This window comes from Dendropsophus ebraccatus, chromosome 7 (genome assembly GCF_027789765.1).
Source record: "Dendropsophus ebraccatus isolate aDenEbr1 chromosome 7, aDenEbr1.pat, whole genome shotgun sequence".
In the NCBI taxonomy this organism is placed as follows: domain Eukaryota; kingdom Metazoa; phylum Chordata; class Amphibia; order Anura; family Hylidae; genus Dendropsophus; species Dendropsophus ebraccatus.
The window spans coordinates 137,787,745-137,815,226 of NC_091460.1; the positions used below are offsets into that span (position 1 = coordinate 137,787,745).

The window sequence follows — 27,482 nt, forward strand, 5'->3', positions numbered from 1 at the left end:
CCCCGGAGCGTGCACGGTGTGGAAGTAAATAAACGCTGCCGTGAACGCGCCGCCAGCTCCTCTGACGCCTCCGTGAGACGTGCGTTTCTTATAGATTTGGGGGGGCTCTCACTTCTCCTGCGGGTTCCGGGGGTGCTTGTCTGTGTGTTGTTGTAGTGCGGGGCTTCCTGTATCTGTAACAGCTGGGAGCAGTATATACTGTGCCTGACTCCTGTATATTCTATGCATTGGCCTAGAGGAGACCTGTGAGCCCCCCAGGACCCCTGCCCCTCTGCATGCATTGCCTGTGAGGTGAGGGCCGGCTGCACTGTTCTTCAGTATACACCCCCCACACACAGATCGCTGAGAATGGCCTCCAAAGTGCACGAGACCCCCATGGTGACGCCCGACCACGACCAAAGAACGGCCGAACGCCACGACCCCGTCCTGCCGGCCACCCGAGCCCAAACCCACCAGGAGTGGAGCAGTAATAAGGAGAACGACCGCCAAGGAGCCGCCCCGCCGCCTGCAGAACGTGCTAGAAGCCATGGCGGGGAGGCCCCTGTGCCCAGTACCAACCCCTGGACCAGGAAGGCCAACATGGGCCCCGCTCACGGCTCGTTCACTAGTGGGGGGCGAGAACATGACGGTAAGATTGATTGTGTCGCTTCTTGGGAAAAAAATTTATTTCCGAAAAAAAAAAAAAAAACTTTCTCTAGTGTAGAGCTAAGGCGCGGTTACGTGTATAGCCCGTGGCTTTGTACTGGACTATTCAGATGTTCAGTGTTTGCACGGATCCCCAGTTTCGGACAGATGAACGTCATTTTATTTTAATTGGAATGCTGGCAAATTCGGGTGTGCCCACAATCCAATTTAACACAATGTGAAGTACGGTCGGCAGCCGTACTTTACACTGTGACCACAGCTTATTTTCTACTTACGGCCGTTGTTTACCGAACTGCGACCGTAGAAAATGGACATGTCAATTGTTTTCTGCTCCACAGTAACCAACGGTCGTAGTGTATACAGTGCATATACACTACGGCCGTTGTCCCATATACTTGGATTCAATAAAGCAGTGTTCATAAGTGACGGCCGTTGTTTGTACAAAATAATACAATGTGTGAACTTGGCCTTAAAGGGGTTATCCAGTGCTACAAAAACATGGCCACTTTCTTTCAGAGACAACACTACTCTTGTCTCCAGTTCAATGGAACTGAGCAGCAAAACCCCGACCAAGCTGGAGACAAGAGCGGTGCTGTCTCTGGAAGAAAGTGGCCATGTTTTTGTAGCGCTGGATAACCCCTTTAAAGAGTGTCCTTATGGATCTCATCCGGCTAGTATATGTTCGTATACTGCAGATAGAATGATGTATAGAATACTATAGAGGACGGAAGACTTCTTCCATACACTGGGGTCCTGTAAAAAAAAAAAAAAGTATCTTTTAGGGTAGCTTCACACGTACCGTATCGCTGCGTTATTAACGCTGCGTTTTTGGTGCGATTTTTACATGCGAGTTTTGATTTTCACATGAAAATCATGTGAAAATCAAGACGCGCATTTAAAAAACGCAGCGATACGATACGTGTGAAGGCACCCTTAAAGTGTTTCTGGCACACACGCTCTCCACAGGTCAGCATTGAGAGATGTGGCTCACGTCATGCAACCTCCTGCACCCGGCCAGTTCTGTGCACAAGCTCTACTGATTGGTGTATTTATTTAAAAATCTCCAGTCTTCCAGTACTTATCAGCTGCCGTATGCCCTGGAGGAAGTGGTGTATTCTTCCCAGCCTGACACAGTGCTCTCTGCTGCCACCTCTGTCCATGTCAAGAACTGTCCAGAGCAGCAGCAAATCCCCATAGAAAACCTCTCCTGCTCTGGACAGTTCCTGACATGGACAGAGGTGGCAGCAGAGAGCACTGTGTCACACTGGAAAGAATACACCACTTCCTGCAGGACATACAGCAGCTGATAAGTATGGGAAGACTGGAGAGTTTTAAATAAAAGTAAATTACAAGTCTCTGGCACTTTCTGAAACAAGTTGATTTGAATGAAAAAGGTTTTCACCGGAGTACCCCTTTAAGGCTATATTCACACATGGCCTTTTTTAACCAAAACCATGAGAGGGTTAAAACACGGACACTGTGAAAATCTTCCCTTTTATAATTTTGCCCTGTCAGTTCCACTTACAATTTTGGTTGGAAAAAATACTGACTGATAGTCTGGCAAAAATAGTGTGTGTGATCATAGCCCAACGCCCCAGCGGCCCCCAGACAGTCCCTTTCCCAGACGTTCTCATATTCCGCTCTACAATACAATTATTTTGACGTCCCATGTATGTTTTCCATTCATATGTGTGTTTTTTTTACAGACAGTAAAGGAAGTGACCTCCATGTGTGTCTGTGCACATTATACATGCTCCAAAATAAGCGTTAAAACCATGCAAAAATGTCACGAAGTGTTGTTTTTCTTTAAAGAAGTAGTTCACCAAAAATGTTTTTCTTTTAAATCAACTGGTGCCAGAAAGTTATATAGATTTGTAATTTACTTCAACTAAAAAAAAAAAAAAAAACTCCAGTCTTCCAGTACTTATCAGCTGCTGTATGTCCTGCAGGAAGTGGAAGTCTCTCCAGTCTGGAAAGCAGGAGAGGTTTTCTATGGGGATTTGCTGCTGCTCTGGACAGTTCCTGACATGGACAAAGGTGGCAGCAGAGAGCACTGTGTAAGACTGGAAAGAATACACCTCTTCCTGCAGGACATACACCAGCTGATAAGTACTGGAATACTGGACATTTTTTAATAGAAGTAAATAACAAATCTCAGGCACTTTCTGACACCAGCTGATTTGAAAGAATTTTTTTTTTGTGAACTACCCCTTTAAGCCGAGTTCTGTGATCCCAGTGTATAATATCTTGTAGAATATAATGCTAATAAAACCACATGGCAGAGTTTACAGAACGGCTGTGGTAGGCATGTTATATCTTGTGTCCTGCAAAGTATATTGTGCACAGTTGTCAGTGAGTCACTCACCATATAGCACTGAAAGGGGACGAGCTGCAGCAATGCGGCCGTCTGGATACGTTTCACCATGGCGGGTGTATGATGTACGGCCGCTGAGCGGTATAATGGACCATACATAGTTATATTATAAGGAAACCTGTTAATGCTGAAGTTGTATTCACTGTGGCTCAGTAGTGGTTGTGCATGTAACCTGATGTTTTGTGATTTCAGCTCTGCAGTGTTCAGCAAAAGTTGTGCGGGCTGGAAAACCTGCTTCTAAGAAGGTAACTTTTATATTGCTTGTAAAGTGGAATATGGGGGGGGAAGAATTGTTTTTAAATGGCGGCTTCTAGTAGATCAGACGATCAACTTTTTAAAACTTGTCTTAAAAGAGTATTCCTATGAGTATTTTTAATTTTTTTTATCTGTTTTTTTTTATCTTGTAATGTTCCTGTTTCCATGTTTTTAAAGTGAAAGTGTGAAAGAAGTGTATAAAAAAAGGTTTAAAAGTTAAAATAAAAACCCTTATAAACCCCCAATAAAAGTTTAAAATACCTCCTTGCCCGCTATTGCTTATACAAAAAAAAAATAATAAAAAGGCTGTAGGATAGATTTTAAAAAATAAATAAATAAATAAAATAAAAAATAAATAAATATAATATATGTGTATGTATGTTTACAGCAGCCAAATGTCAGAAGAGAGGAAGGTTTACTGCTGGTGATCGGCCCATATGAAAGGGCCGGCTAATCCCATCTTTTGTGCGGCTTTTTAAATTGTTAAACGGCCGCACATCTTGAGAATGATGAAGTTAAATGTTTTCTTTCAAATCAGCTAGTTTCAGAAAGTTATATAGATTTGTAATTTAATTCTATAAAAAAAAAATCTCCAGTCTTCCAGTATTTATCAGCTGCTTTATGTACTGTAGGAAGTGGTGTATTCTTTCCAGTCTGGAGAGGAGTAGAGGTTTTCTATAGGGATTTGCTGCTGCTCTGGACAGTTCCTGACATGGACAGAGGTGGCAGCAGAGAGCACTGTGTCAGACTGGAGAGAATACACCACTTCATGCAGGACATACAGCTGCTGATAAGTATGGGAAGACTGGAGATTTTTAAATAGAAGTAAATTACAAATCACTGGAAGGCTGGAGTTTTTTTTTAACCCCTTTACGTCAGCAGTCTGTATATATACGTTCCTACTGCACATACCCTGTGCAGTAGGAATGTATGTATATAATGTTCCTGAAGTGGGTTTAGATGAGTGCGAAACTGCTGCAGTGAGAGCAGTCCCGCACACATCAGTGTCCCGGGAGCCTGCGATCCCGCAGCTGCTTGTCATTAACCCCTTAAACGCTATGATATATAGAGATCGCAGCAATTAAAGGACACCTGTCACCCCCCCGTGCCGGGGTGACAGGCTCCCAACCCCCTGTTAGAACCCCCTATACTTACGTGATCCTGCCTGGTCCCGGAGATATCAGCTCCCAAACCCGGCGCGCACGCTGACAGCAGAGTCAGATGCCCATAGAGAATGAGTGGGGAGTCCGATGCTCTCAGCGCGCGCCGGGCTTCGGGAGCTGATATCTCCGGGACCCGGCCGGCTAAGGAAGCGGGACCCGGCGGGATCATGTGAGTATAGGGGGATCTAACAGTGGGTCGGGAGCCTGACACCCCGGCACGGGGGGTGACAGGTCCTCTTTAAGGTACTCAGTGACAGGACAAGCTCCTGTCACTGAGCCATGCTGCAGGGGTCCTGATCGCTTATGCAGACGGGCGGGGGTAAGTCACTTACCTCTGTCCTGTTGGATCGGCCATCTATGTATAGAGTCTGCTCTCAGGCAGGCTCTATGCATAGATCGCTGATATCACTGATCTATGCTATGCTATGGCTATGGCATAGCACAGATCAGTACATGCTTGCTTGTTTTAAAGTGAAAGTAAGTGTAAAAAAAAGTTTTAAAAGTATTTAAAAACTAAACTCCTTATAACCCCCCCCCCCAATAAAGGTTTAATATACCTCCTTGCCCATTATAAAAATGAAAATTTTTAAAATAAATAAACATTTACATATTGTAGCATGCGGTCTGATCTATTATACTATTACATTATTTTTCCTGCACGGTGAACGAAGTAAACAACAACAAAAAACACCATGATTGCTGATTTTTTAAAAAAATTATACATCAGAAAAAATTAATAAAAAGCGATCAAAATTTTTCTGTTACACCAATATGATATTATTAAAAACTAGAGATCATGGCGCAAAAAATGACAACCCCAACCAGCCCTGTAGGTGGAGAAATAAAAGCGCTATGGCTCTTAGAATGCGAGGAGAAACATTGCACTAATTTGACCCAGACATCCGGGCATCAAAGGGCTCAGTCTTGAAGGGGTTAAATAAAAGTAAATTACAAATGTATTGAAATTTCTTAAACTGGTTGATTTGAAAGAAAAATTTTCACCTGAGTACCCCTTTAAATTCACATTACACACTGCAGACACTGTTAGATAGCGGTTAGGTCACATGGTACTTTTCCTATATCTGTCTGTGCTTCTGGGATCATGGTAAAATGCTTTTATTCTCTGGTACAAATAGTTAATAATAATTATAACAACTTTAAAAATAGTACAAATATTTATTATTATTATTATTATTATTATTATTATTATTATTATAAAAATTTTGGAAACATTTTTACGTTGGTCTTTACCATCATGTATGTGAATCTCTGGTACTTTTCCCTCCCCTCTAGGCCAGTGACTTCAGTGATATCACAAACTGGCCGACTCCAAGTGAAACTGCCAAAAACGGAGTAAGTATTACATTAAAGAAGTAGTCCGAAAAAGTTTGTAAGTTTACAAAACTGAATTGAAGTAACAATGTTATTGACCATATATATATATATTAGAGATGAGCGAACCTGGAGCATGCTCGAGTCCATCCGAACCCGAACTTTCGGCATTTGATTAGCGGTGGCTGCTGAAGTTGGATAAAGCCCTAAGGCTATGTGGAAATCATGGATATAGTCATTGGCTGTATCCATGTTTTCCAGACAACCTTAGAGCTTTATCCAAGTTCAGCAGCCCCCGCTAATCAAATGCCGAACGTTCGGGTTCGGATTGACTCGAACCCGAACCCGGTTCACTCATCTCTAATTAATAAATAAATATATATATTAAATATTTTAATGTTCTAGTGTCAACACCTATCCCCAAATCAGCAACATGTATCGCCCAAAAAGGTGAAGGGCAATGAGAACAAGCATGAGGGGACGGATCTCAATGAAAGCAATGAGAATTGTGAGGTGGATGCTCAGACCGCTGCTTCTAGGAAAAAAGGTATTTGGCATAAATCTAAAAAAATAAATACTTGTTAGTTTTTTTTATGCTGTTCTCCATTCTATGTCAGTTTTATTCTATGTCAGAAGCAACGTGAGAAAATATTACTTTACTGAAATAGTAGTAGATGCTTGAAACAAACTTCTGGCAGATGTGGTTGTCTGGCTGCGATTTACCCCTCCCCGTAGAGAACACAGGAACATTCAGACACGAGAGATCTGTCTGAATTGACCTTAAGTTTTTCCATTTGAGAAGCTTACTTTTTCGATTTGAGAATCGCAGTGTAAACCCGGACAATTTAGGTTATAAGTAGGTAAATTCAGCATAAATGCAGATGTGTGAACACTGCCTAATGCTGGTTAGGTAGGGTCAAACACATACGTGGCTCCTCTAAGGTCATTCTACTTTCATTCTGCAGTTGTGAAACAGAAGTGGGTACCCCTGCAGCTTGAGGGCAAGAAAACCGAGAATGCGGAAAACCAGGGCGCTCAGTCGGAGTCACAGGCTCAACCTGAAACGAGTAAAAAACCAAAAAGAGGACATTACTTCCATGGTAAGCAGAGAAGGCCAGGCCTGTATATAGTTTATTGAGGCACACTAACTAACGCTATCCCATTAGGGCAGGGGAGGAGAACCTTTGACCCTCCAGCTGTTGCAAAACTACAATCCCCATCATGCCTGGACAGACAAAGGCAACAGCTGGAGAGCCGAAGGTTCCCCATCCCTGCTTTAGGGTATACTTGCTTAAGGGTATAGCTGCTGTATGTCCTGCAGGAAGTGGTGTATTCTTACCAGTCTGGAGAATGGGAAAGGTTTTCTATGGGGATTTGCTGCTGCTCTGGACAGTTCCTGACATGGACAGAGGTGGCAGCAGAGAGCACTGTGTCAGACTGGAAATAATACACCCTTACTGCAGGACATACAGCAGCTGTTAAATACTGGAAGACTGGAGATTTTTTTTTTTAATTACAAATCTCAGGCACTTTCTGGCACCAGTTGATTAGAAAGAATTACCCCTTTAAATGGTAGGTTCTGTGGGGTTACTATTACATGATGATAGCATTACAGTGTAATAGAAGACTTTCATTTAGTGTTCAGTATTGTGTTTATGCAGGTTGGCAAGAAGAGAGAAAAAGTGACCGGGATGAGGTCCTGAGCACCAAAAGTGAATCCAGCGGTATGAGAGAGAGCTTCAGAGGGCGATCCAGAGGAAGAGGACGAGGAAGGGGTACGGCATGCTTTTAACTTTATATGGTTGCAAATTAGGTTTGTACATAAATGGATCATTATATTAATATGACACGTAGTCGACTCCATGATGGAAACCTTAAAGTGTCACTGTCATAGTTACATAGTTAATACGGTGTGAAAAAAGACACATGTCCATCAATTTCAACCAAAGAGGGGTTGTGTCGTTTTTTTTGTTTGGTTTTTCTGCAGAATTCAGTAGTCCAGGTGATTTTAAGAAACTTTGTAATTGGGGTTATTAGGCAAATATGCCATTATCTGCATTCAAAAAGACTTTCCCCAGCCCCATCCTCCCTCCTCTCTCTCATCCACTGCTCATTATCAGGAAATCTCGACTTTTACATCAGTCGAGCCCTGTGTGTTCTATGGAGTGGGGAGGGGGGGGGAGGGAGATTAGTGGCCAGCAGAGAACAAAGGATTACACAGTGGGAGCTGTGAGAAAGCCATAATTCAGAGAGGTCAGTGCTGACTTCAGAGGAGATAGCCTGGTGATGTAGCTGTAAGTTAACTCTATGTTGTCCTGTTTTGGTGCCTCATCTCCCTCCCCTCTCCATAAGAGAACTGTGAAGACATGATACTGCTTTTTCATGATAAAAATGCATTTTCGGCTAATAAACCCAATTACAAAGTTTCCTAAAATCGCCTGTACTATTGATTTCTGCAAAAAAAATAAAAAATAAACAACAGTGACACTTTAAGTATGTTAAAGGACTAAATGAGGTTCAGGAAGGAAGTGTTTTTAGAAAAAAACAAAAAACTAAGTTAGAGGACACAGTCAGAGGTTGCCCGGGGGAAAGATCAGAAGCAATGTGAGAAAATATTACTTTACTGAAAGAGTAGTAGATGTTTGGAACAAACTTCCAGCAGATGTGGTTAGTAAATTACGATAACAGAATGTAACCTGCCGGGTATATACATATATCTATCCTAAGATAATAAGAAGGGAAATACTAAAAGGGACCACTAGATGGACCCAGTGATCTTTTTCTGCCGGCAATCTTCTATGTTTCTACCTTATTGCCTGGTGCCCAACATCCTGAGAGAACCATTGGATATTAGCAGATCAGCTCTCTTACAGTCAGTCATGATATGGGATGTTTACCTCTGCAAGTAGAAAAATGCAAAACAAAGTAAATATACGTATAACACCTACAGCATAATGTGCTGTCTCCATGGCCACCCTTTCCACATGCTTTGTGTACAATTGCTAATTTAAATAACAAATAATTATACATTACCATGTATAGGGCAAAAAGGCAAACTTCCCAATAGTCATATGTCATGAAGAACATTACAATAATTATTTTAGTAGTCCAAGGGGGAAAAAGGGCCATTAAACCACCACGTGTATAAAACAGCTGAGTGTCTGACTATTTAGGACTGTAACACTCTGGTCGTTAATGAGTTAAAGGGGATCTCATCTAATATAGATATACTTGTAGTGCATGTTAAGTTAAATATTCTTGCAAATACCCTCATATAGCAAACTTGCCTCCTGATATGCTGCTCTTCTCCCATCGCTAATGTTGACGGATTGGTCACCAACCACTCTGCTCTATATGCAGACCAATAAATACTTGCAAAAATAAATGTGTATATATATATATATATATATTTATTTATGAATCTGTTTATGCCGTCTCAAATGAGGGCAGGATAAACTAGTGACCGAAATGTTGAGCAGATTGATGTATTACTTGTATTATTCTGTTCAGCCGTTCTCCCAATATGCAGGAGAGTGAGATTCTTGCCACACCCCTCTCCCCGCCCTCCAGCTGGTGACTGTATACAGCATTTATAGATAACTGCCAATCAGCAGCTGGTGGGCGGAGTTTTCTGCTTCTCATGAATATCCAGGACTACTGTGCTCATGCACATAATGGAGAGGACTACTTATTGTCCATGTTATTCAGGAGCAGATCTCCGGATCAGCTGCACAGAACAATGTAAGTGATACATCATTCTGTTCAGCTTCTCTGTCACTACTTACCCTGAGATAGGACACCACAAACCTATTTTCAGAGTCTCTTTAACTGTGTTGTGTTGGGAATACCCCTTTACAGAGCACCTCTGGTCAGACCAAAAAAATTTTTATTTTTTTTTTGCTCTAAGGGAATGTGATTAAGAGCTCTATAATCCCAGCTGCTGATCATGATTCACACCCTTAGCGTAACATTTATACCTTTTTCTTGGTAACAAGGGGACGTGGCAATAAAGTAAAACAATACAATCTAGAAGTTTCCTATTTTCTCTCCGTTTCTTCCTATAAGGTCGCTATGGCGGTCACAGCTTCACCGGCAGTCCTGAGCCCTTCCAGACCGCGTTACCTGACAATATCACCAGTATGATGTATTATTACGACGATGGATCCGGGATGCAGCTCTATCAAGTGGACAAAAAGTTGCTGAAGGAGTATCTAAAACGTCAGATGTAAGTCAAATTGTCATTTATACACTGGTTAAAGCAACGGAACGTAATCATTAAATAGTAATTTATAATACCGTATGTCTTTTTTAGTGAGTACTACTTCAGTGCGGAAAACCTGGAAAGAGACTTCTTTCTCAGGAGGAAAATGGATCCCCAGGGATTTTTGCCACTTTCTCTGATCGCCGGTTTCCACCGTGTGCAGTCGTTGACTACAGACATCAGTCTTATTTGCGAGGTACTGTCTATGTCACTAGTGAACGCAGTTTTTGTTCAGTGCTTGATGTATTTCTAAGATAGATATGTGTTTTATACAGTTTAGTTCACTCTCCGGGCAAAGTGTATTTTTAAATATGTTATTACATAAAGAAAGTTATACAAATCTCTAATATACACTAATTATGGGAAATGCACATATAGCGCTATTTCCCTCAATTCAGTAGATCGGGCAGGCTTCACTTCCTCAAAAAAAAATGTGACGTCACGTCTCAAGTGTGTGCAGCAGCAGGGGGCGTGTGTAGAAGTATAGAAAGGGAATAGACGTCTATTCTCCCTCCCTGTGCTGCTCCCCCCTCTCTCTGTCCCCTCCCCCTGCCCGGTCCTGTTACAGCTGCTGCAGTGGGGCGCTGACGCTCACCCCAAATAGCTGCCTGTCCTCTCAGCCCGTCTCCCCCCTACCCAGTCACTGCCCTCCAACTTGATGCCCCTGATCTGAGCCCGCTGCCCAGTCCTGTGCACGAGCACTTACCCGCCACCCGGTCCCGGCGGGGTGAGCACTCATTCATCCTCTTTCGGCCCCCTGATCTAAGCCGGCCACCCCGTGCAGGAGTGCTCACCCGCCGCCCGGTCCCGGCGGGGTGAGCGCTCATTCAACCTCTAACTTACTGCCTCCAGATGTAAGCCGGCCACCCCGTGCAGGAGCGCTCACCCGAGGCCCGGTCCCGGCAGGGTGAGCACTCATGCATCTTCCCCTAAGCAGCTGCACCTTCTGCCAAGCAGCTCGCTTCATCTGAGCCAGTCTCACCCCGCTGCCCCGTCTCGTGCACTATGCTTGGCAGAAGATGCAGCTGCTTAGGGGAAGATGCATTAGTGCTCACCCTGCTGGGACCGGGCGGCGGGTGAGCGCTCCTGCACGGGGCAGCCGGCTTACATCAGGGGGCAGTAAGTTAGAGGTTGAATGAGTGCTCACCCCGCCAGGACCGGGCGGCGGGTGAGCGCTCGTGCACAGAACCAGGCGGCGGGCTCATATCAGGGGCATCGAATTGGGAGGCGGCGCAGGAGCGCTCATCCCACCGGGACTGGCGGAGGGTGAGCGTTCCTGCATGGGACTGGGTAGGGGGCACATGGGCTGAGAGGACAAGCGGCTATTTGGGGTGAGCATCAGCGCCCCACTGCAGCAGCAGCAGCTGAAACTGGACCGGGCAGGGGGAGGGGACAGAGGGAGGGGAGACCAGCACAGGGAGGGAGAATAGACGTCTATTCCCTTTCTATACTTCTACATACGCCCCCTGCTGATGCACACACTTGAGTTGAAAGAAAGGAGAGAGGGGGGGGGCGCTTCCTTGTGTAGTAGGGGGAGGCCAGATGTATGGTGGTAGATGACTACAAGGGGCCACTCACCTGGAGGAGTTGGGCAAAGTCAGGCACAACTCTATTGAAGGCATAAATGATTGTACTCCGCAGCTGTTCCGGGGCATCACCACCAAGGTGGGAGGAAGGTATGCAAATAGCGTAACCAGCCGCTTACCGGACAGGAATAGAAGCCCCGTGCAACTTGGGTCAGCGCAGGAGTATTGTGGCATAAGTCAGCTCCGTATACTAACTAACGGTGTATACCAACCGCACTGGATATAGTAGAACAATTACTTTAATTGCAACGCGTTTCGGCCTTCACAAATAAAGCATGCTTGAAAAAGGCCTTTATTTTATTTGTAAAGGCCGAAAAGCGTTGCAATTAAAGTAATTGTTCTACTATATCCAGTGCGGTTGGTATATACCGTTAGTATACAGAGCTGACTTATACCACCACACATATGCCACAATACTCCTGCACTGACCCAAGTTGCACGGGGCTTCTAATCCTGGTCCGGTAACCGGCTGGTTACGCTATCTGCACACACTTGAGACGTGACGTCACATTTTTTTGGAGGAAGTGAAGGCTTCCTGATCTACTGAATTGAGGGAAATGGCACTATATGTGCATTTCCCATAATTAGTATATATTAGAGATTTGTATAATTTTCTTTATGTAATACCATATTTAAAAATACATTTTGCCCGGAGTACCCCTTTAAGGGATAGTCCACAAAAACAATTATTTTAAATCAACTGGTGCCAGATATTTGTAATTTACTTGTAATAAAACATCTCAAGTCTCCCAGTACTGCTGTATGTCCTGCAGGAGGTAGTGTGTTCTTTCCAGTCTGACACAGTGCTCTCTGCTGCCACTTCTGTCCATGTCAGGAACTGTCCAGAGCAGCAGCAAATCCCCATAGAAAACCTCTTCTGTTCTGACAGTTCCTGACATGGACAGAGGTGGCAGCAGAGAGCACTGTGTCAGACTGGAGAGAATACACCACTTCCTGCAGGACATACAGCAGATGATAAGTATGGGAAGACAGGAGAATTTTGAATAGAAGTAAATTGCAAATCTCTAGCAATTGTGGGGACTAGTTGATTTGTAAGAAGAAAAAAAATGGTGAAGTACTCCTTTTAAAATGTTATACTACTGAAAGCTGTAACATGGTTTTAGGCCCCCAAACTACCACCATGTCATTATTCCCCCCTGTACTCACCCGCTCACTGCCGACATGTGGAATAGCGGCAGCAGCGAGCAGGGAACGAGGATCAAATAAGCAATGACAGCGTGGAATAGGGGCTTTAGAGTGGAGCGGCGGTGGCTCGGGCCTGCACGCTGCGGCTCGATTCATTCTCTATTTACTCTGCTGTTTTCATAGCCCCTATAGAGAACAGAGCAGCAGCGAGCATACGTGATCTGTTGCTCCATTCTAATGGTAGCCTCTAGTCCTTGTTTTCGAGATTAGAGGAGGCCCTTGAGGCCGAAGCCTCCGCGGTCAGCTGCTCATCCTCTATCCTGTGGGTGCGGAAATTTCTGCGTGTGCTTACATTTTTTTTTTTTTTTTTTTTTCCCCCAAATGAATGGACAAGTTGCAGAAATTTCTGCAACAAATCTGTCATAGGGGGTGGCTTTACACCAGAATTTCTTGGAAAAACTACTGTAGTTTTTGATGCAGCTGTAATAGGGTGGGTCTCTCATGCCCCTGCCCCCCCCCCCCTCCACATTAGAAATTGTTGAGACAACATTGTAACATTGTATTAAAATGCGGACGTGCATATACCGGACATTTCTAAGGAACCTTGGCTAACATCCATCTATTTCAGGCTTTAAAGAACAGCACGGTAGTAGACATGGTAGACCAAAAAATAAGGAAAAAGGTGGATCCAGAAAAATGGCCGATTCCTGCGGCTCCGGCTCAGGAGCTTAAGCATACAGACTTTTCTAGATTGATCGACTGTCCCGAATTTATCCCTGGAAAGCTGCAGGTGTATCACACAGGTAATGCTTTGTAGGTGTCAACGTCCTTTCTAGAGAAAGTGCTCGCTGTACACCATTGGTTAGTAACTACTTCCTACTTAAAGGGGTACTCCAGCGAAAATCTTTTTTTTTTTCTTTTTTTTTTTCCCCAAAATCAACTGGTTTGGGTAAGTTTTATATAGATTTGTAATTTATTTCTGTTTCAAAACCTAAAGTCTCCCCATACTTATCGGCTGCTGTATGTCCTGCAGGAAGTGGTGTATTCTTTCCAGTCTGACACAGTGCTCTATTCATGTCAGGAACTGTCCAGAGCAGGAGAGTTTTTCTATGGGGATTTGTTCCTGACATGGACAGAGGTAGCAGCAGAGAGCACTGTGTCAGACTGGAAAAAATACACCACTTCCTGCAGAACATACAGCAGCTGATAAGTGCCGGAAGACTTGAGATTCTTAAATAGAAGTAAATTATAAATCTATATAACTTTTGGAAACTGGTTCATTTGAAAGAAAAATATTTTCGCCGGAGCACCCCTTTAAGTTTCCATTAAAGTACTGCCCTTGTCAAGTAATTCTGATTATTTTTATTACGTTTACTTGATCAGTTCTACTATGCTGCTTCTCTTTGCCCTCAAGTACTTCTATTTATACGCAAAGGGAAAACCCCCAATATCAGAATGCTTGCCGCGATAGACGAGGTTTTAGCAAGAGTACCTGAATGCGCACATTATTTTAGGTTATTTTTTATATTCTAATTCCTATTAGGTTCTGCTCCTAATTCTCCAAGGAAGGAAAATCCTTTATTCCATCATGCGAGGAATGAGCCGAGCAATTTACAAACTATGTCCAAGGGCTTGTCTGCGAGTTTACCAGAGTTAGATTCTGAGCCGTGGATTGAGGTGAAGAGAAGACAACGACCATCCCAAGTGAAACCAAAGGTACATCAAATCATTCGTTCCTGACTGTGGGGGATTTAGTGTGCGGGACCGTTGAAGTGTAAGCGGTTCCGCACATATCAGTGTATCTGGAGCGGAGGATAATGACAGACAGCTGCGGGTCTGCAGCTGCCTGTCATTAACCCCATAAACGCCACAATGCGTAGCATAGAGTGTTTAAGGTAAAGTCAGTGGCAGGTTAAGCATGATCAGGACCCCCGCAGCCATGTTGCAGGGGTCCCGATCGCTTGTACCAACAGGCGGGGGTAAGCCACTTACCTCCGTCCTGTCGGATGGGCGATCTGTGCATAGAGTCTTCTCTCAGACAGGCTCTATGTACAGATCCCCGATAGTATGAATCCCGGCATCTGCTGGTGAACTCTTCTGATCATTGTCACTTGTTACTTAAAGGGGGAAAGTTCTGAAGTGACACAAAAACCCAAAGCGACTGAAGAGACTGAGCAAGAAGAGCTGGACTTCATGTTTGATGAGGAGATGGAGCATCTACAGGGCCGCAGGAACAACTTCACCGATTGGTCCGATGATGACTCCGATTACGAGATCGATGATCAGGACATTAATAAAATCCTCATCGTAACGCAGACCCCTCCGCATCTCAAAAAACATCCGGGAGGAGATCGTACTGGAAATCACGTGTCTCGAGCCAAAATGACCTCCGAACTTGCCAAGGTTATAAACGATGGTCTATATTACTACGAGCAGGATTTGTGGACGGTCAGTGATGAACTGGATCATCTAGTATCGAAGGTACCAAGCAATACTCTAGTGTAACACAGTCCATACACAAAACCATAGATGTCTCCGGGATACCCTCATATCCATTGTGCTTGTTGGTCTTTATGGTTAATATAGTATTTTTCTCTGAAGATACTTTTATTAAAGGGGTACTCCGGCATAAATCTTTTTCTGTCATATCAACTGGTTTCAGAAGGTTATATAGATTTGTAATTTACTTCTATTTAAAAATCTTCAGTCTTCCCATACTTATCAGCGGCTGTATGTCCTGCAGGAAGTGGTGTATTCTTTCCAGCCTGACACAATGCTCTCTGCTGCCACCTCTGTCCATGTCAAGAACTGTCCAGAGCAGGAGAGGTTTTCTATGGGGGTTTGCTACTGCTGCTCTGGACAGTTCCTGACATGGCAGCAGACAGCACTGTGTCAGATTGGAGAGACTACACCATTTCCTGAAGGACATACAGCAGCTGATAAGTACTGGAAGACTGAAGATTTTTAAACCAGTTGAATTGAAAGAAAAATATTTTCACCTGAGTACCCCTTTAAGTCTGTAAATGACTTGTATTTATTTGATGCCACTTTTTTCCCCCACTGTAAAACTGAATTTTTGTCTCTTGACAATAATTTGTCAATGAACTGTTGATTTTATGCTTTGGATTAAAGGGCGTACATACCATAGAAGCTGGATGAGAGCATTTTCTCTCCATAGGAAATGCATTGTTAGAAATAAAATGTAGAGTATGGTAGAACACCACCAGGCCGTTCTGTTGGCAGATCTTTTCTTATAGGTCCCCCTTTCTTCTATATTCCAATGTGTTCACACTCTTACAGAATACAAACAATGGGTCCATCACTATGTTCTTTAAAGGGAATCTGTCACTAGGTTTATTCCACCTTAAGGGTGCCTTCTAGTGATGTCACGATACCAGAATTTTGAGTTCGATACCAATACTTGATTTTTTAGTTCGATACTCAATACCAGTTCGATACCTCGAAAAAAAATACAACCCCCCCCCTTATAAGATCAGCACCCTCCTCTCCTGACATCCTCTGTGCTGTTGTGACGTCCCCTATAGATCAGCACACTCCTCTCCTGACATCCTCTGTGCTGCTGTGACCTCCCCATAGATCAGCACACTCCTCTCCTGACATCCTCTGTGCTGCTGTGACCTCCTCTATAGATCAGCACACTCCTTTCCTGACATCCTCTGTGCTGCTGTGACCTCTCATAAGATCAGCACACTCCTTCCTCTCCTGACATCCTCTGTGCTGCTGTGACCTCCCCATAGATCAGCACACTCCTCTCCTGACATCCTCTGTGCTGCTGTGACCTCCCCATAGATCAGCACCCTCCTCTCCTGACATCCTCTGTGCTGCTGTGACCTCCCCATAGATCAGCACACTCCTCTCCTGACATCCTCTGTGCTGCTGTGACCTCCCCATAGATCAGCACACTCCTCTCCTGACATCCTCTGTGCTGCTGTGACCTCCTCTATAGATCAGCACACTCATTTCCTGACATCCTCTGTGCTGCTGTGACCTCTCATAAGATCAGCACACTCCTTCCTCTCCTGACATCCTCTGTGCTGCTGTGACCTCCCCTATAGATCACCACCCTCCTCTCCTGACATCCTCTGTGCTGCTGGGACGCTGGGACCTCCCCTATAAGATCAGACCCCTCCTCTCCTGACATCCTCTGTGCTGCTGTGACCTCCTCTATCGATCAGCACACTCCTCTCCTGACATCCTCTGTGCTGCTGTGACCTCCCCTATCGATCAGCACACTCCTCTCCTGACATCCTCTGTGCTGCTGTGACCTCCCCTATAAGATCAGCACCCTCATCTCCTGACATCCTCTGTGCTGCTGTGACCTCCTCATAGATCAGCACACTCCTCTCCTGACATCCTCTGTGCTGCTGTGACCTCCCCTATAAGATCAGCACCCTCATCTCCTGACATTCTTTGTGCTGCTGTGACCTCTCCTATAAGATCAGCCCCCTCCTCTCTTGACATCCTCTGTGCTGCTGTGACCTCCCTATAAGATCAGCCCCCTCCTCTCCTGACATTCTCTGTGCTGCTGTGACGCTGTGACCTCCCCTATAAGATCAGCCCCCTCCTCTCCTGACATCCTCTGTGCTGCTGTGACCTCCCCTATAAGATCAGCCCCCTCCTCTCCTGACATCCTCTGTGCAGCAAGGGACCAAACATTGTGTTTATTGGGGACAGCATGGGGGGGGGGGCAGTAGTGGGCAGATTGACGGGGGGGGGGGGATCCAGGTTGGGTGAACAGCCCAGGGTACATTTAATCCGCCACTGAGTACAGACTACAACCCCCACACTGCAGGGAGCTGGTGAAGGCTGCCAGGTCTGGACAGACAAGAGAGGGTTACTCTGCCTGGCAGGTCAGTTCCTGTCAGAGGGCAGGGGTTTAAGGGCAGGAATGTTAGGGGCACACTAGAGGGCAGGGATGTGGGGGGGGGGGGCACACTAGAGGGCCGGGATGTGGGGGGGGGGGCACACCAGAGGGCAGGGATGTGGGGGGCACACTAGAGGGCAGGGATGTGGGGGGGGGGCACACTAGAGGGCAGGGATGTGGGGGGCACACCAGAGGGCAGGGATGTGGGGGGCACACAAGAGGGCAGGGATGTGGGGGGGGGGCACACCAGAGGGCAGGGATGGGGGGGGGGGCACACCAGAGGGCAGGGATGTGGGGGGGGGGCACACCACAGGGCCGGGATGTGGGGGGGGGGGCACACCAGAGGGCAGGGATGTGGGTAGCACACCAGAGGGCAGGGATGTGGGGGGCACACCAGAGGGCAGGGATGTGGGGGGGGGGGCACACCAGAGGGCAGGGATGTGGGGGGGGGCACACCAGAGGGCAGGGATGTGGGGGGGGGGGCACACTAGAGGGCAGGGATGTGGGGGGGGCACACCAGAGGGCAGGGATGTTTGCAATGTCTGCACACATCCCCTGCTCTCACTCACTGCGGTACCACTCAAAGCATGAGGCTTGTCAAAGCAGAGGGGAGGGGGGATTTGTAAAGGGAGTTTAAGGTGGAACAGACAACCTGAACCTCGGCCAGCAGGAAGATTAACCTTTGCTGCTGGCCAAGATTCAGGCGGTCTGTTCCACCTTAAATTAGCTCCCTTTACAAATCCCCCCTCCCCTCAGCTCCGGGAAGCTCCCAGCTGTCGGACCTCCGTTCCTCCGTGCATATTCATGTGTGCACACTCAGGCCGGTCAGGAAGCGCAGCCACCGAGTGTGTGCACACATGAATATGCATAGGAACAGCTCTGCAGATGGACGGCTGCATGACAGGGGGACAGGAGGCTGAGATGTGACAGGCTGCGGGTGATTAGCAGCGGGGGTCTGTTACACATAGTAGCCGACCCCCACTGCTTCTGGAGAGGCTCAGGATGGGTCAGAGGCCGCTGTCAGTTGTGACAGCGGCATCTGCACAGTTATATAGCCGGCACATGCGATCGCTGTGTGCCGGCTATAACTTCTCACTGCAGTGAGCGGAGGAAGGGGCGGGCGGAGGAGGAGGAAGTGACGCCAGGGGGCAGGGGGCGGCACACAGAGAACATGGCCGGCGCTTAGCTAGCCGCCGGCCATGTTCACTGCTCTATACTTTATATTAAGCTGCGTTATTAGGCAGCTTAATATAAAGTATCGATACCAGGAAATCCTGGTACCGAATCGTTTTTTGGCCCGAAATATCGATAGTAGTATCGATATTTCGGTGCATCGTGCATCCCTAGTGCCTTCACACCTACCGGATCCACAGCGGATCTTACTTCTGCGGATTCGAAGCGAGAACTGCTGCGGATCCGGTATCAATTCACCCCTACGATAGCACATATTCACAGGGGGATTGACATCCTGCTGTGAATGTGCTTTAACTCCCTGGTGCCCGCAGCCCCGCCGTTGCATCCCCCCCATTCCGGCCACATCCCCTCCATCAGCCCGCCGCTGCCTGCATCCCGCCGCCGAGAGCATACAGTACCTGCTCGGTAGTGAGGCTGCCGGCTCCGGTCCCACTCAGATCAGCTGAGCCTCACTGCAGCTGTGCCGCCGAGCAGGTAATGTATGCTCGCGGCGGCGAGCCGGAGATGGGCTGATGGGGGGGATGTGGCTGGGATGGGGGGGATGTGGCTGGGATGGGGGGGATGTGGCTGGGATGGGGGGGATGCGACGGCGGGGCTGCGGGCACCAGGGAGTTAAAGCACATATTCACAGCGGGATGTCAATCCCACTGTGAATATGTGCTATCATAGGGGTGAATTGATACCGGATCCGCAGCGGTTCTCGCTTCGAATCCGCAGAAGTGAGATCCGCTGTGGATCCGGTAGGTGTGAAGGCACCCTAAATGAGGGCAGAAACGCTGAACAGATCGGTGTATTACTTACATCATTCTGTTCAGCCGTTCTCCTAATAAGCAGGAGAATAGGATTCTTGCCACACCCCTCCCCCCGCCCTCCAGCTGCTGATTGACAGCTGACTGTCTATACACAGCATGGATAGATAACTGCCAATCAGCAGCTGGTGGTCTGCTTCTCATGAATATCCAGGACTACTGGGCTCATGCACATAATGGAGAGGACTACTTATTGTCCATGTTATTCAGGAGGAGATCTCAGGATCAGCTGCACAGAACAATGTAAGTGATACATCATTCTGTTCAGCTTCTCTGTCACTAGTTTATGCTACCCTGAGATAGGACACCATAAACCTACTGACAGAGTCTCTTTAACATGCATAATATGGCTGTATACTGGCAGGTTTGCCTGTAGTCTGGACAATACGGAGCTTCGCTGTCCTACTCTAAACATATGGAGCACGCTGACCGCTTCTCAGCTACTAGTGGAGAAGTATATTACCTGCTAATATTAGACCTACTCTATTGGTTTGAATATGAGATGGACGTTCATTTACCCTTTTATTTTGTTTTTCAAAATTCAGCAGGAACTGGAACATTTCAGGAAACTCAATTTCATCAGTAAAGAAGAATTTGACAGCCTGGCACCAGAAATAGTGACAGATGCGGAGGCTGGGCAGTCCCCCCCAAATATACCAACCTTTCCTGAAGGTATAATTTTCTAAAAGCATAACGCTATAGATTAAATGTGACTATAGAAGAAAGGACTATACAGCTCTTGGTGTCACATGGCATAGCACTAGTATAGGCCATTATTAGATCATCGTGGTCCGACAATTCATTTTGCTGTTAATGTAATCTTGGTAAAATAAAATACATAAAGATACAGTGGTGCCTTGGATTACGAGCATAATTCGTTCTGGGACGGCGCTTGTAATCCAAATCCACTCTTAAACCAAAGCAAATTTTCCCATAAAAAATCATAGAAATTCAGACAATTGGATCCACACCCCAAAAATAATGATTTATTATTCTGAATAACATGTAAAACAGATGAAACAGCAGAATATGTGATATTTAGAGATGAGCGAACCTGAAGCATGCTGGAGTCCATCCGAACCCGAACTTTCGGCATTTGATTAGCGGTGGCTGCTGAACTTGGATAAAGCCCTAAGGCTATGTGGAAAACATGGATATAGTCATTGGCTGTATCCATGTTTTCCAGACAACCTTAGAGCTTTATCCAAGTTAAGCAGCCGCCACTAATCAAATGCCGAACGATTGGGTTCGGATGGACTCCAGCATGCTCCAGGTTCGCTCATGTCTAGTGATATTATAAGTTACTGTACAGTAATGGAGAGGATGGGAAACACAAGGACTCACAGAGACTGCAGGGAGCAGGAAGGAATGAGCAGGACAGATGTGGGCACAGTATAGCAGCACCCTCTGTCCGGGGAAAGAGGGGTTACAGCTATGGAGAGATTACCTCCACAGTCCTGTCCCCTGATGCAAGCCCCAGCCTGAAGTGGTTCTGCTATGATTTGGAAGGTGAGGGAGACTTCCTGGGTCAGAGTACAGGGCTGTAGACCCCGCTATGCAGACGCTGCCCCTTCCCCACTCCCCCTCCCACCCAGTACATGGAGCTCTTACACCAAAGCAATGCTCTTAAACCAAGTCACAATTTTGGAAAAATGTGAGCTCTTAAATCAAAACGCTCTTAAACTAAGTTACTCTTAAACCAAGTTACCACTTGTATATTCATACAGTATCTCTAACGTGACATATATATTTTTATTAATTTTATCTTTTTATTCTACTCACCCCACCTCACCCATACCCACCTGGCACACCCAGCTCAGCACCCCCACCCAAACATCTCACTCGACTCACCCACCTTCCATACCCAACTTACTCACTCACCTCAACCATACCCACTCACCTCAACCATACCCACCCAGCAAACCCAACTCTACACCCCCACCCAACCATCTCACCCAACTTACCAACCTCACCTAACTCAACCCACCTCACCCAACCATCTTACCCAATCCATCCACCCACCTGCCTTACCCAAGTCACTCATCCACCCACCCTAACTGTAAAACAAACCGCGATTCCACTATAGCCAATACTTGTGAAGGAATTATAAATAACAGAATAAGTAAAACCACCTGTAAGTAGGCGATCCCGGGAACATGCAGCTGATCATAACACCATCCTTCATCAATAAAGTAGAAAGCAGTCGTATCATACCTTATCTAATGTGAGACGTTATGTGATCATGATAAAACTGCCTGTCGGGTTAGATGAGGAGGCGGCACATGTACTGTGGTGAAATAACACTGCTCTGTATCACAGCTACAGCTATTCCAGAATCTCCAGTGTCCCACCCTGCTAGGACACCGAAGACTCCACGTACGCCACGTCTGCAAGATCCTACTAAAACTCCGAGGTTTTACCCTGTTGTTAAAGAAGCCAAATCTATTGATGTCCAGGTAACAGGCATTAAAACTTCAGTTGAAAAATATATATATATAATTTTTTACAGCGTTTGGAGTAAAACTTTGCGACTTGGGTGATTTGTATAGTTTATATAAACCTAGTCCTGTCCTAAGCTTCTTCACCTGCAGTGTCCAATAATCCGGCATCTCTGTTGTTATTGTAGACGCCAAGAAAGAAAAAGACCCGGCACAGCTCCAACCCGCCTCTAGAATCGCATGTTGGTTGGGTAATGGATTCCAGGGAACACCGACCTAGGACGTCCTCTGTCAGGTAAAGCGTGACCGGCCTGATAACTGTGTGTGTAGAGAGAGAGAGATTTCCATGAGCTTATTTTTCTGGTCTAGTTGAATAAACTAAAATACAGTTTTAAATATATCCTGCTTAAAGGGAATCTGTCACTAGGTTTATTCCGCCTTAAATGAGCGCAGCATAAACTAGTGCCAGAAATGCTGAACAGATCGGTGTATTACTTACTTTATTCTCTTCAGCCGTTCTCCTAATATGCAGGAGAATAGGATTCTTGCCACACCCCTCCCCCCGCCCTCCAGCTGCTGATTGACAGCTGACTGCCTCTACACAGCATGGATAGATAACAGAAATCATTTAAGATGCAAACCTTTGAATTTTTATTTTTTTTTAGCAGTTCCAATGCGTCCCCCTCAGATGGGACCCAGCTTGTAGGAAGCTTTGGGTGCACCCCTCACTCTCTACCTAAGTTCCAGCACCCTTCTCATGAACTGCTGAAGGAAAATGGATTCACACAACAAGTGTATCACAAGTATCGCCGGAGGTGCTTAAATGGTGAGCGCTGCATTGTGTTCTCTATCAAGTAATCATTTCATCTAGAAGATGACGAGTTTATCCTGGAGAGGTTATCATGGCCAGATATTCATCCAAAGTATGGTAATTGTAAGAAAAAAAGAAGGAAGCATTTCTGTGAAAATTTAGCAAAACAAAAAAACCTTACTGGTGGGTGTTAAAATAATCTGAAAGGTATGAGGGTTTTCCCTCCCCCCCCCCCCCAACTTCAGAAGAAGCTGGATTTCTGTGTTCATTATGCTCTATGGAGGGGGGAGGGGTCAAGGTGAATGAGTGAGGACAGAGAGGAGAAAAGTGAGTAATGTATACTTACCTGTCTTTCCCCCAGGCCACCCGTTCTCCACCACTGCCATTGTTTTAGAAACATCTGATGACGTTCCACTCCCTCCGGAAATGGTGGTCAGTATAGATCTTATACTGTCTATGCTGACCGGCCATCTTCAGAGGTAGCAGGACATGACCAGATGTTACCAAAACCCTGACAGCAGCATAGAACAGGTGGCCCCAGATTATTATATTATATATAATATTATATTATTGTATATAATATTATTCTGGACAACCCCTTTTTAAGATGCTATGTAAAGCAGAGTGGTGGTCGGTAACCTAGACAACAGGCTGCCAACAATAGGAGGCAAGTTTGCTAGATGAATGTACAGTATTGGCAAAGATATTCAACTTGATGAGTCCTACAAGTATAACTATTAGTGGTGATTGGAATACCCCTTTAACCAGGCATGAAAAGGAAGACTTTTCAATATGTACGGATCACCAGTAACATTCTATCCATGTTTTTTCTTTTATCAGAAAGAAAACGATTGGGAATTGGGCAGTCCCCGGAGATGAACACACTGTTTCGGTTCTGGTCCTTCTTCCTCAGAGATCATTTCAACAAAAAAATGTACGAAGAATTTAAGCAGCTCGCCGTGGAGGAAGCCAAAGAGAACTACAGGTGAGCAGCGTGGACGCCCGCCATTGAAGATAATAGTACAAGATGGAGGAGAGGTATACAGGTGCCTAAGGGGAGAGGATGTACTTCTATATTCCTGCAAACACATTAAAGACCGGTGGGTTATAAAATCCATCAGGTGAGCGGTGGGACCGGCCTCGGACTTCTACTGGAAGGGGTACTTTGGGCTGGGGGGTATTTTTGAGGATCGCCGGGGAGGGGGTGAAAATTGAAGCCGGAGGTCACTTACCTCCCCCGTTTCAGCGTTGGTGCCCGGATCGCACCGCCCGGTACTCCCGACGCGTGGACGCTTCCTGGTCTGAGCTACCGCATAAGACGTAAGACGCGGGACCCAGCTACGGCCGCTGATTGGCAGAGCTGCCTTGAGATGTCACGTCTTATGCGGTAGCTCAGACCAGGAAGCGTCCACGGGATGGGAGTACCGGGCGGCGCGATCTGGGCACCGGCGCTTGAACGGGGGAGGTAAGTGACCTCCAGCTTCAATTTTCACCCCCTCCCCGGCGATCCTTAAAAATACCCCCCGGCCTAGAGTACCCCTTTAATTTTTTTTTTTTCCCTTTCCCACAGATATGGGCTGGAGTGCCTGTTCAGATTTTACAGCTACGGACTGGAAAGGAAATTCCGACCAGATATATTCAAGGATTTTCAAGAAGAGACTCTAAGAGATTACGAGACTGGTAATACAAATATAGCTATAGTGTCCGCACTGTGTGAGCGGTACCTGCAGAATACAGACTAACCAACATGTTACATGGAATAATAACATCCACACACAATGGCGCAGGTTTATCAGCCCAAAGCAACCAATCACAGCTCAGCTTTCATTTTATCAGAACTCGTTATGATATGAAAGCTGAACTGTGATTGGTCGCTGTGGGAGAGATCACAATTGCTTTGGTTTCAGGCAGGGTGATGAATCGGAGCCAAATTACCGTTTCCAGAAATACCTGTTGTGTACGGTTTTTCATTAGTTTTCTCTCCCTTTTAGGTCAGCTGTATGGACTAGAGAAATTCTGGGCTTTCCTCAAGTATGCGCAAGCTAAAAACCTATCTATAAACCCCACATTACAGAACCATCTGAGCAAGTTCAAGAGGCTGGAAGACTTCAGAGTGGATGTAAGTGACTGGAAACTAAACCAAACATTCAGATCACTATACTTTTATTTTTAACGTTTTAAGAAAAGATTTAAAGAGATTTAGTTCTTCATTGACCATAGCTACACGTGAGTTTCTGTGATACATGTTCAGACAAGGTGGTTTGGGAGATAACTTCTTGCGTAAGTGTCCTCCTCTTATTTCATGTAATAATCACAGGGGTTTGCCTTCCTGCGCTGTCAGTCATGCTGCAAAGCATTCAAGGGGGTACTCCAGCGGGGAAAAAAAAAATTTGAAAAAACTCAAGCCTTCCAGTACTTATCAGCTGCGGTTCTGCAGGAAGTGCCGTGTTCGTTTCAGTTTGACACACTGCTCTCTGCTGCCACCTCTGCCTATGACAGGAACTGTCCAAAGCTAGAGGCTTACTATGGGGATTTGCTCTAGACAGTTCCTGACATGGACAGAGGTGGCAGCAGAGAGCACTGTGTCAGACGGGAAAGAATACACCACTTCCTGCAGGACATACAGCAGCTGATAAGTACTGGAAGGCTTGAGTTTTAAATAGAAGTAATTTAATAATTTGTATAATTTTCTGGCACCAGTTGATTAAAATTTTTTTTTTTAAAATTCTCCAGAGTACCTTTTAAAGTAGAACATTGGGCTACATGTTAACCCCTATGAAAAGAGACAATTTTCTAAGCTACTTACACCCCCCTCCCCCCCCCCCTTTTACAGCCACCAATAGCTGAAGAATCTGGACGACGTAGACATCCATCCAATTCCGCAACTGAGGAGGCTGGCCGTCGCAGGAACCGCTCAGGATCTTCAAGGGCAGGTGCTGCCTCAAAACACTCTGCTAACGTCCATTCTCAGGGTCCTTCCAGTTTCCACCACAAAGTAAACCCTCAGCAGCTGGGCTAAGGCCTGCTATATGGACTCCGCTGTCTAGCTCCAAGCTAATAGATACTGCAGCAAGGTCTTAGCTAGAGATGCTTCAGAGTTGTGTGGAGTTTGATCAGCATGAGCAGGGCAAGCAGTGATGTTTTGTGTGGTGTGTGTGTGTGGATTGGTTTGCAAGATGAAAAGTGGTTTTATCTAAAGGAGAACGCCGGCCAACTGAAAAAATCCAGGGCGGGCAACGGGTGGTGGGAATAAAGTTATACTTACCTTTCAGCTCACTGTCAGCATTCGGTGTTCTGTTTTTCCCAGTTCCTGTGTCGTCATGACCCAGCAGGAACTACCTGCTCAGTCAGTGACTGCAGAGGTGTCCTGCCACAGTCACTGACTGTCTGTGTTCATGACATTACGGGAAAGGAAGATATAGGAGGCCATCGGTTGACAATGAACAGTGGTGCTGCAGGGGGGGGGAAAGGTAAGTATTACTTCTTTAGTATGTTCCCACTACCCCCTGCCTGCCCCAGATTTGTACGTTTGGCCAGAGTTCTCCTTTAAGACACAGATGGTTTCCAGAATGCCTTGCATTTCTAGCAATTTCTCAGAAGCATCTTTCACAGAAGCCATATCAGTACTGTCCCCACCTACGGGAATGACTTATCACTGTATAGAAATGGGAATAAAACCTTTTATGCATTAAAGTGTTAATCCCATAGGCCCCTAACCTTTCCTTGACCTCACTTTTTTGGTTAGCTGGAAAATCAGATTTTTTTTTTAATTTTTAAAAATATTTTTAGATTTAATAATTATAAAAAAGCAATGGAAAGACAGCATAGATTTCAGCGCAGATTGCTTAATGTAAAGTATTCATCTTCTAAACTGTTACTTACGAGCACATTGACTGGCATTACCGTGTCATCCAAAATGAAGGGGGATCATGAATTTTTAGAACTTTTTTTTTTCTTATATGATTCTATGTCCATCATGTGCAGTATATTGCTTCATGTTCTTTTCAGTAATAAAATGGCCTAACCATAGGGTGTATTTTTATAGGCAGATTTGACACAGAGTTCTCTTTGAATTGGATGTTCTCTTGCTTTTTTTTTTTAATGAAAATAAAATATCTATTATTTTAAAAGTTTTAAAGTTTGATTTCTAGGGCGGACAATAATGAAGAAAAATTATATAAATTGGTGCTAAACTCTGTAAGGATGAGATGAAGGCTGAAGTCATCTGTTATTGCTGATAGACAGAGCTGTAAGTCTCCTATACAGAAATATAACAACATTTTAGGTACTAGGAAGCTTAGAAGAGTAGAGGATGAAGGGGGAGATTTATCAGACATGCTGTAAAGTGAAACTGGCTCAGTTGCCCCTAGCAACCAATCAGATTCCACCTTTCATTCCTCACAGACTCTTTGGAAACTGAAAGGTGGATTCTGATTGGTTGCTAGGGGCAGCTGAGCCAGTCTCACTTTACACCATGTTTGATAAATCTCCCCCGTTGACTCTATACTGAGAAATTAACAAGGGAAGGATAATAAGTTCAGAGATATCACAGACCACAAGTGAGATTATTTTAGTGTTGTTCA

General features: G+C 45.5%; 1 protein-coding gene across 1 annotated transcript; it reads left to right on the top strand.

Annotated features, from left to right (window-relative positions):
- Positions 1–27,236, top strand: LARP1B (La ribonucleoprotein 1B). Its single transcript, XM_069978591.1, has 19 exons — positions 1–628; positions 3,212–3,264; positions 5,731–5,790; positions 6,175–6,316; positions 6,735–6,869; positions 7,431–7,544; positions 9,835–9,994; positions 10,082–10,226; positions 13,391–13,565; positions 14,306–14,478; positions 14,887–15,243; positions 20,196–20,322; positions 21,970–22,106; positions 22,277–22,383; positions 22,754–22,914; positions 23,740–23,884; positions 24,470–24,579; positions 24,891–25,018; positions 25,733–27,236. Exons 1-19 carry the CDS (start codon positions 349–351, stop codon positions 25,916–25,918), a joined length of 2,895 nt encoding a protein of 964 aa, XP_069834692.1. The 5' UTR covers positions 1–348; the 3' UTR covers positions 25,919–27,236.
- Positions 27,237–27,482: the final 246 nt, after the last annotated feature.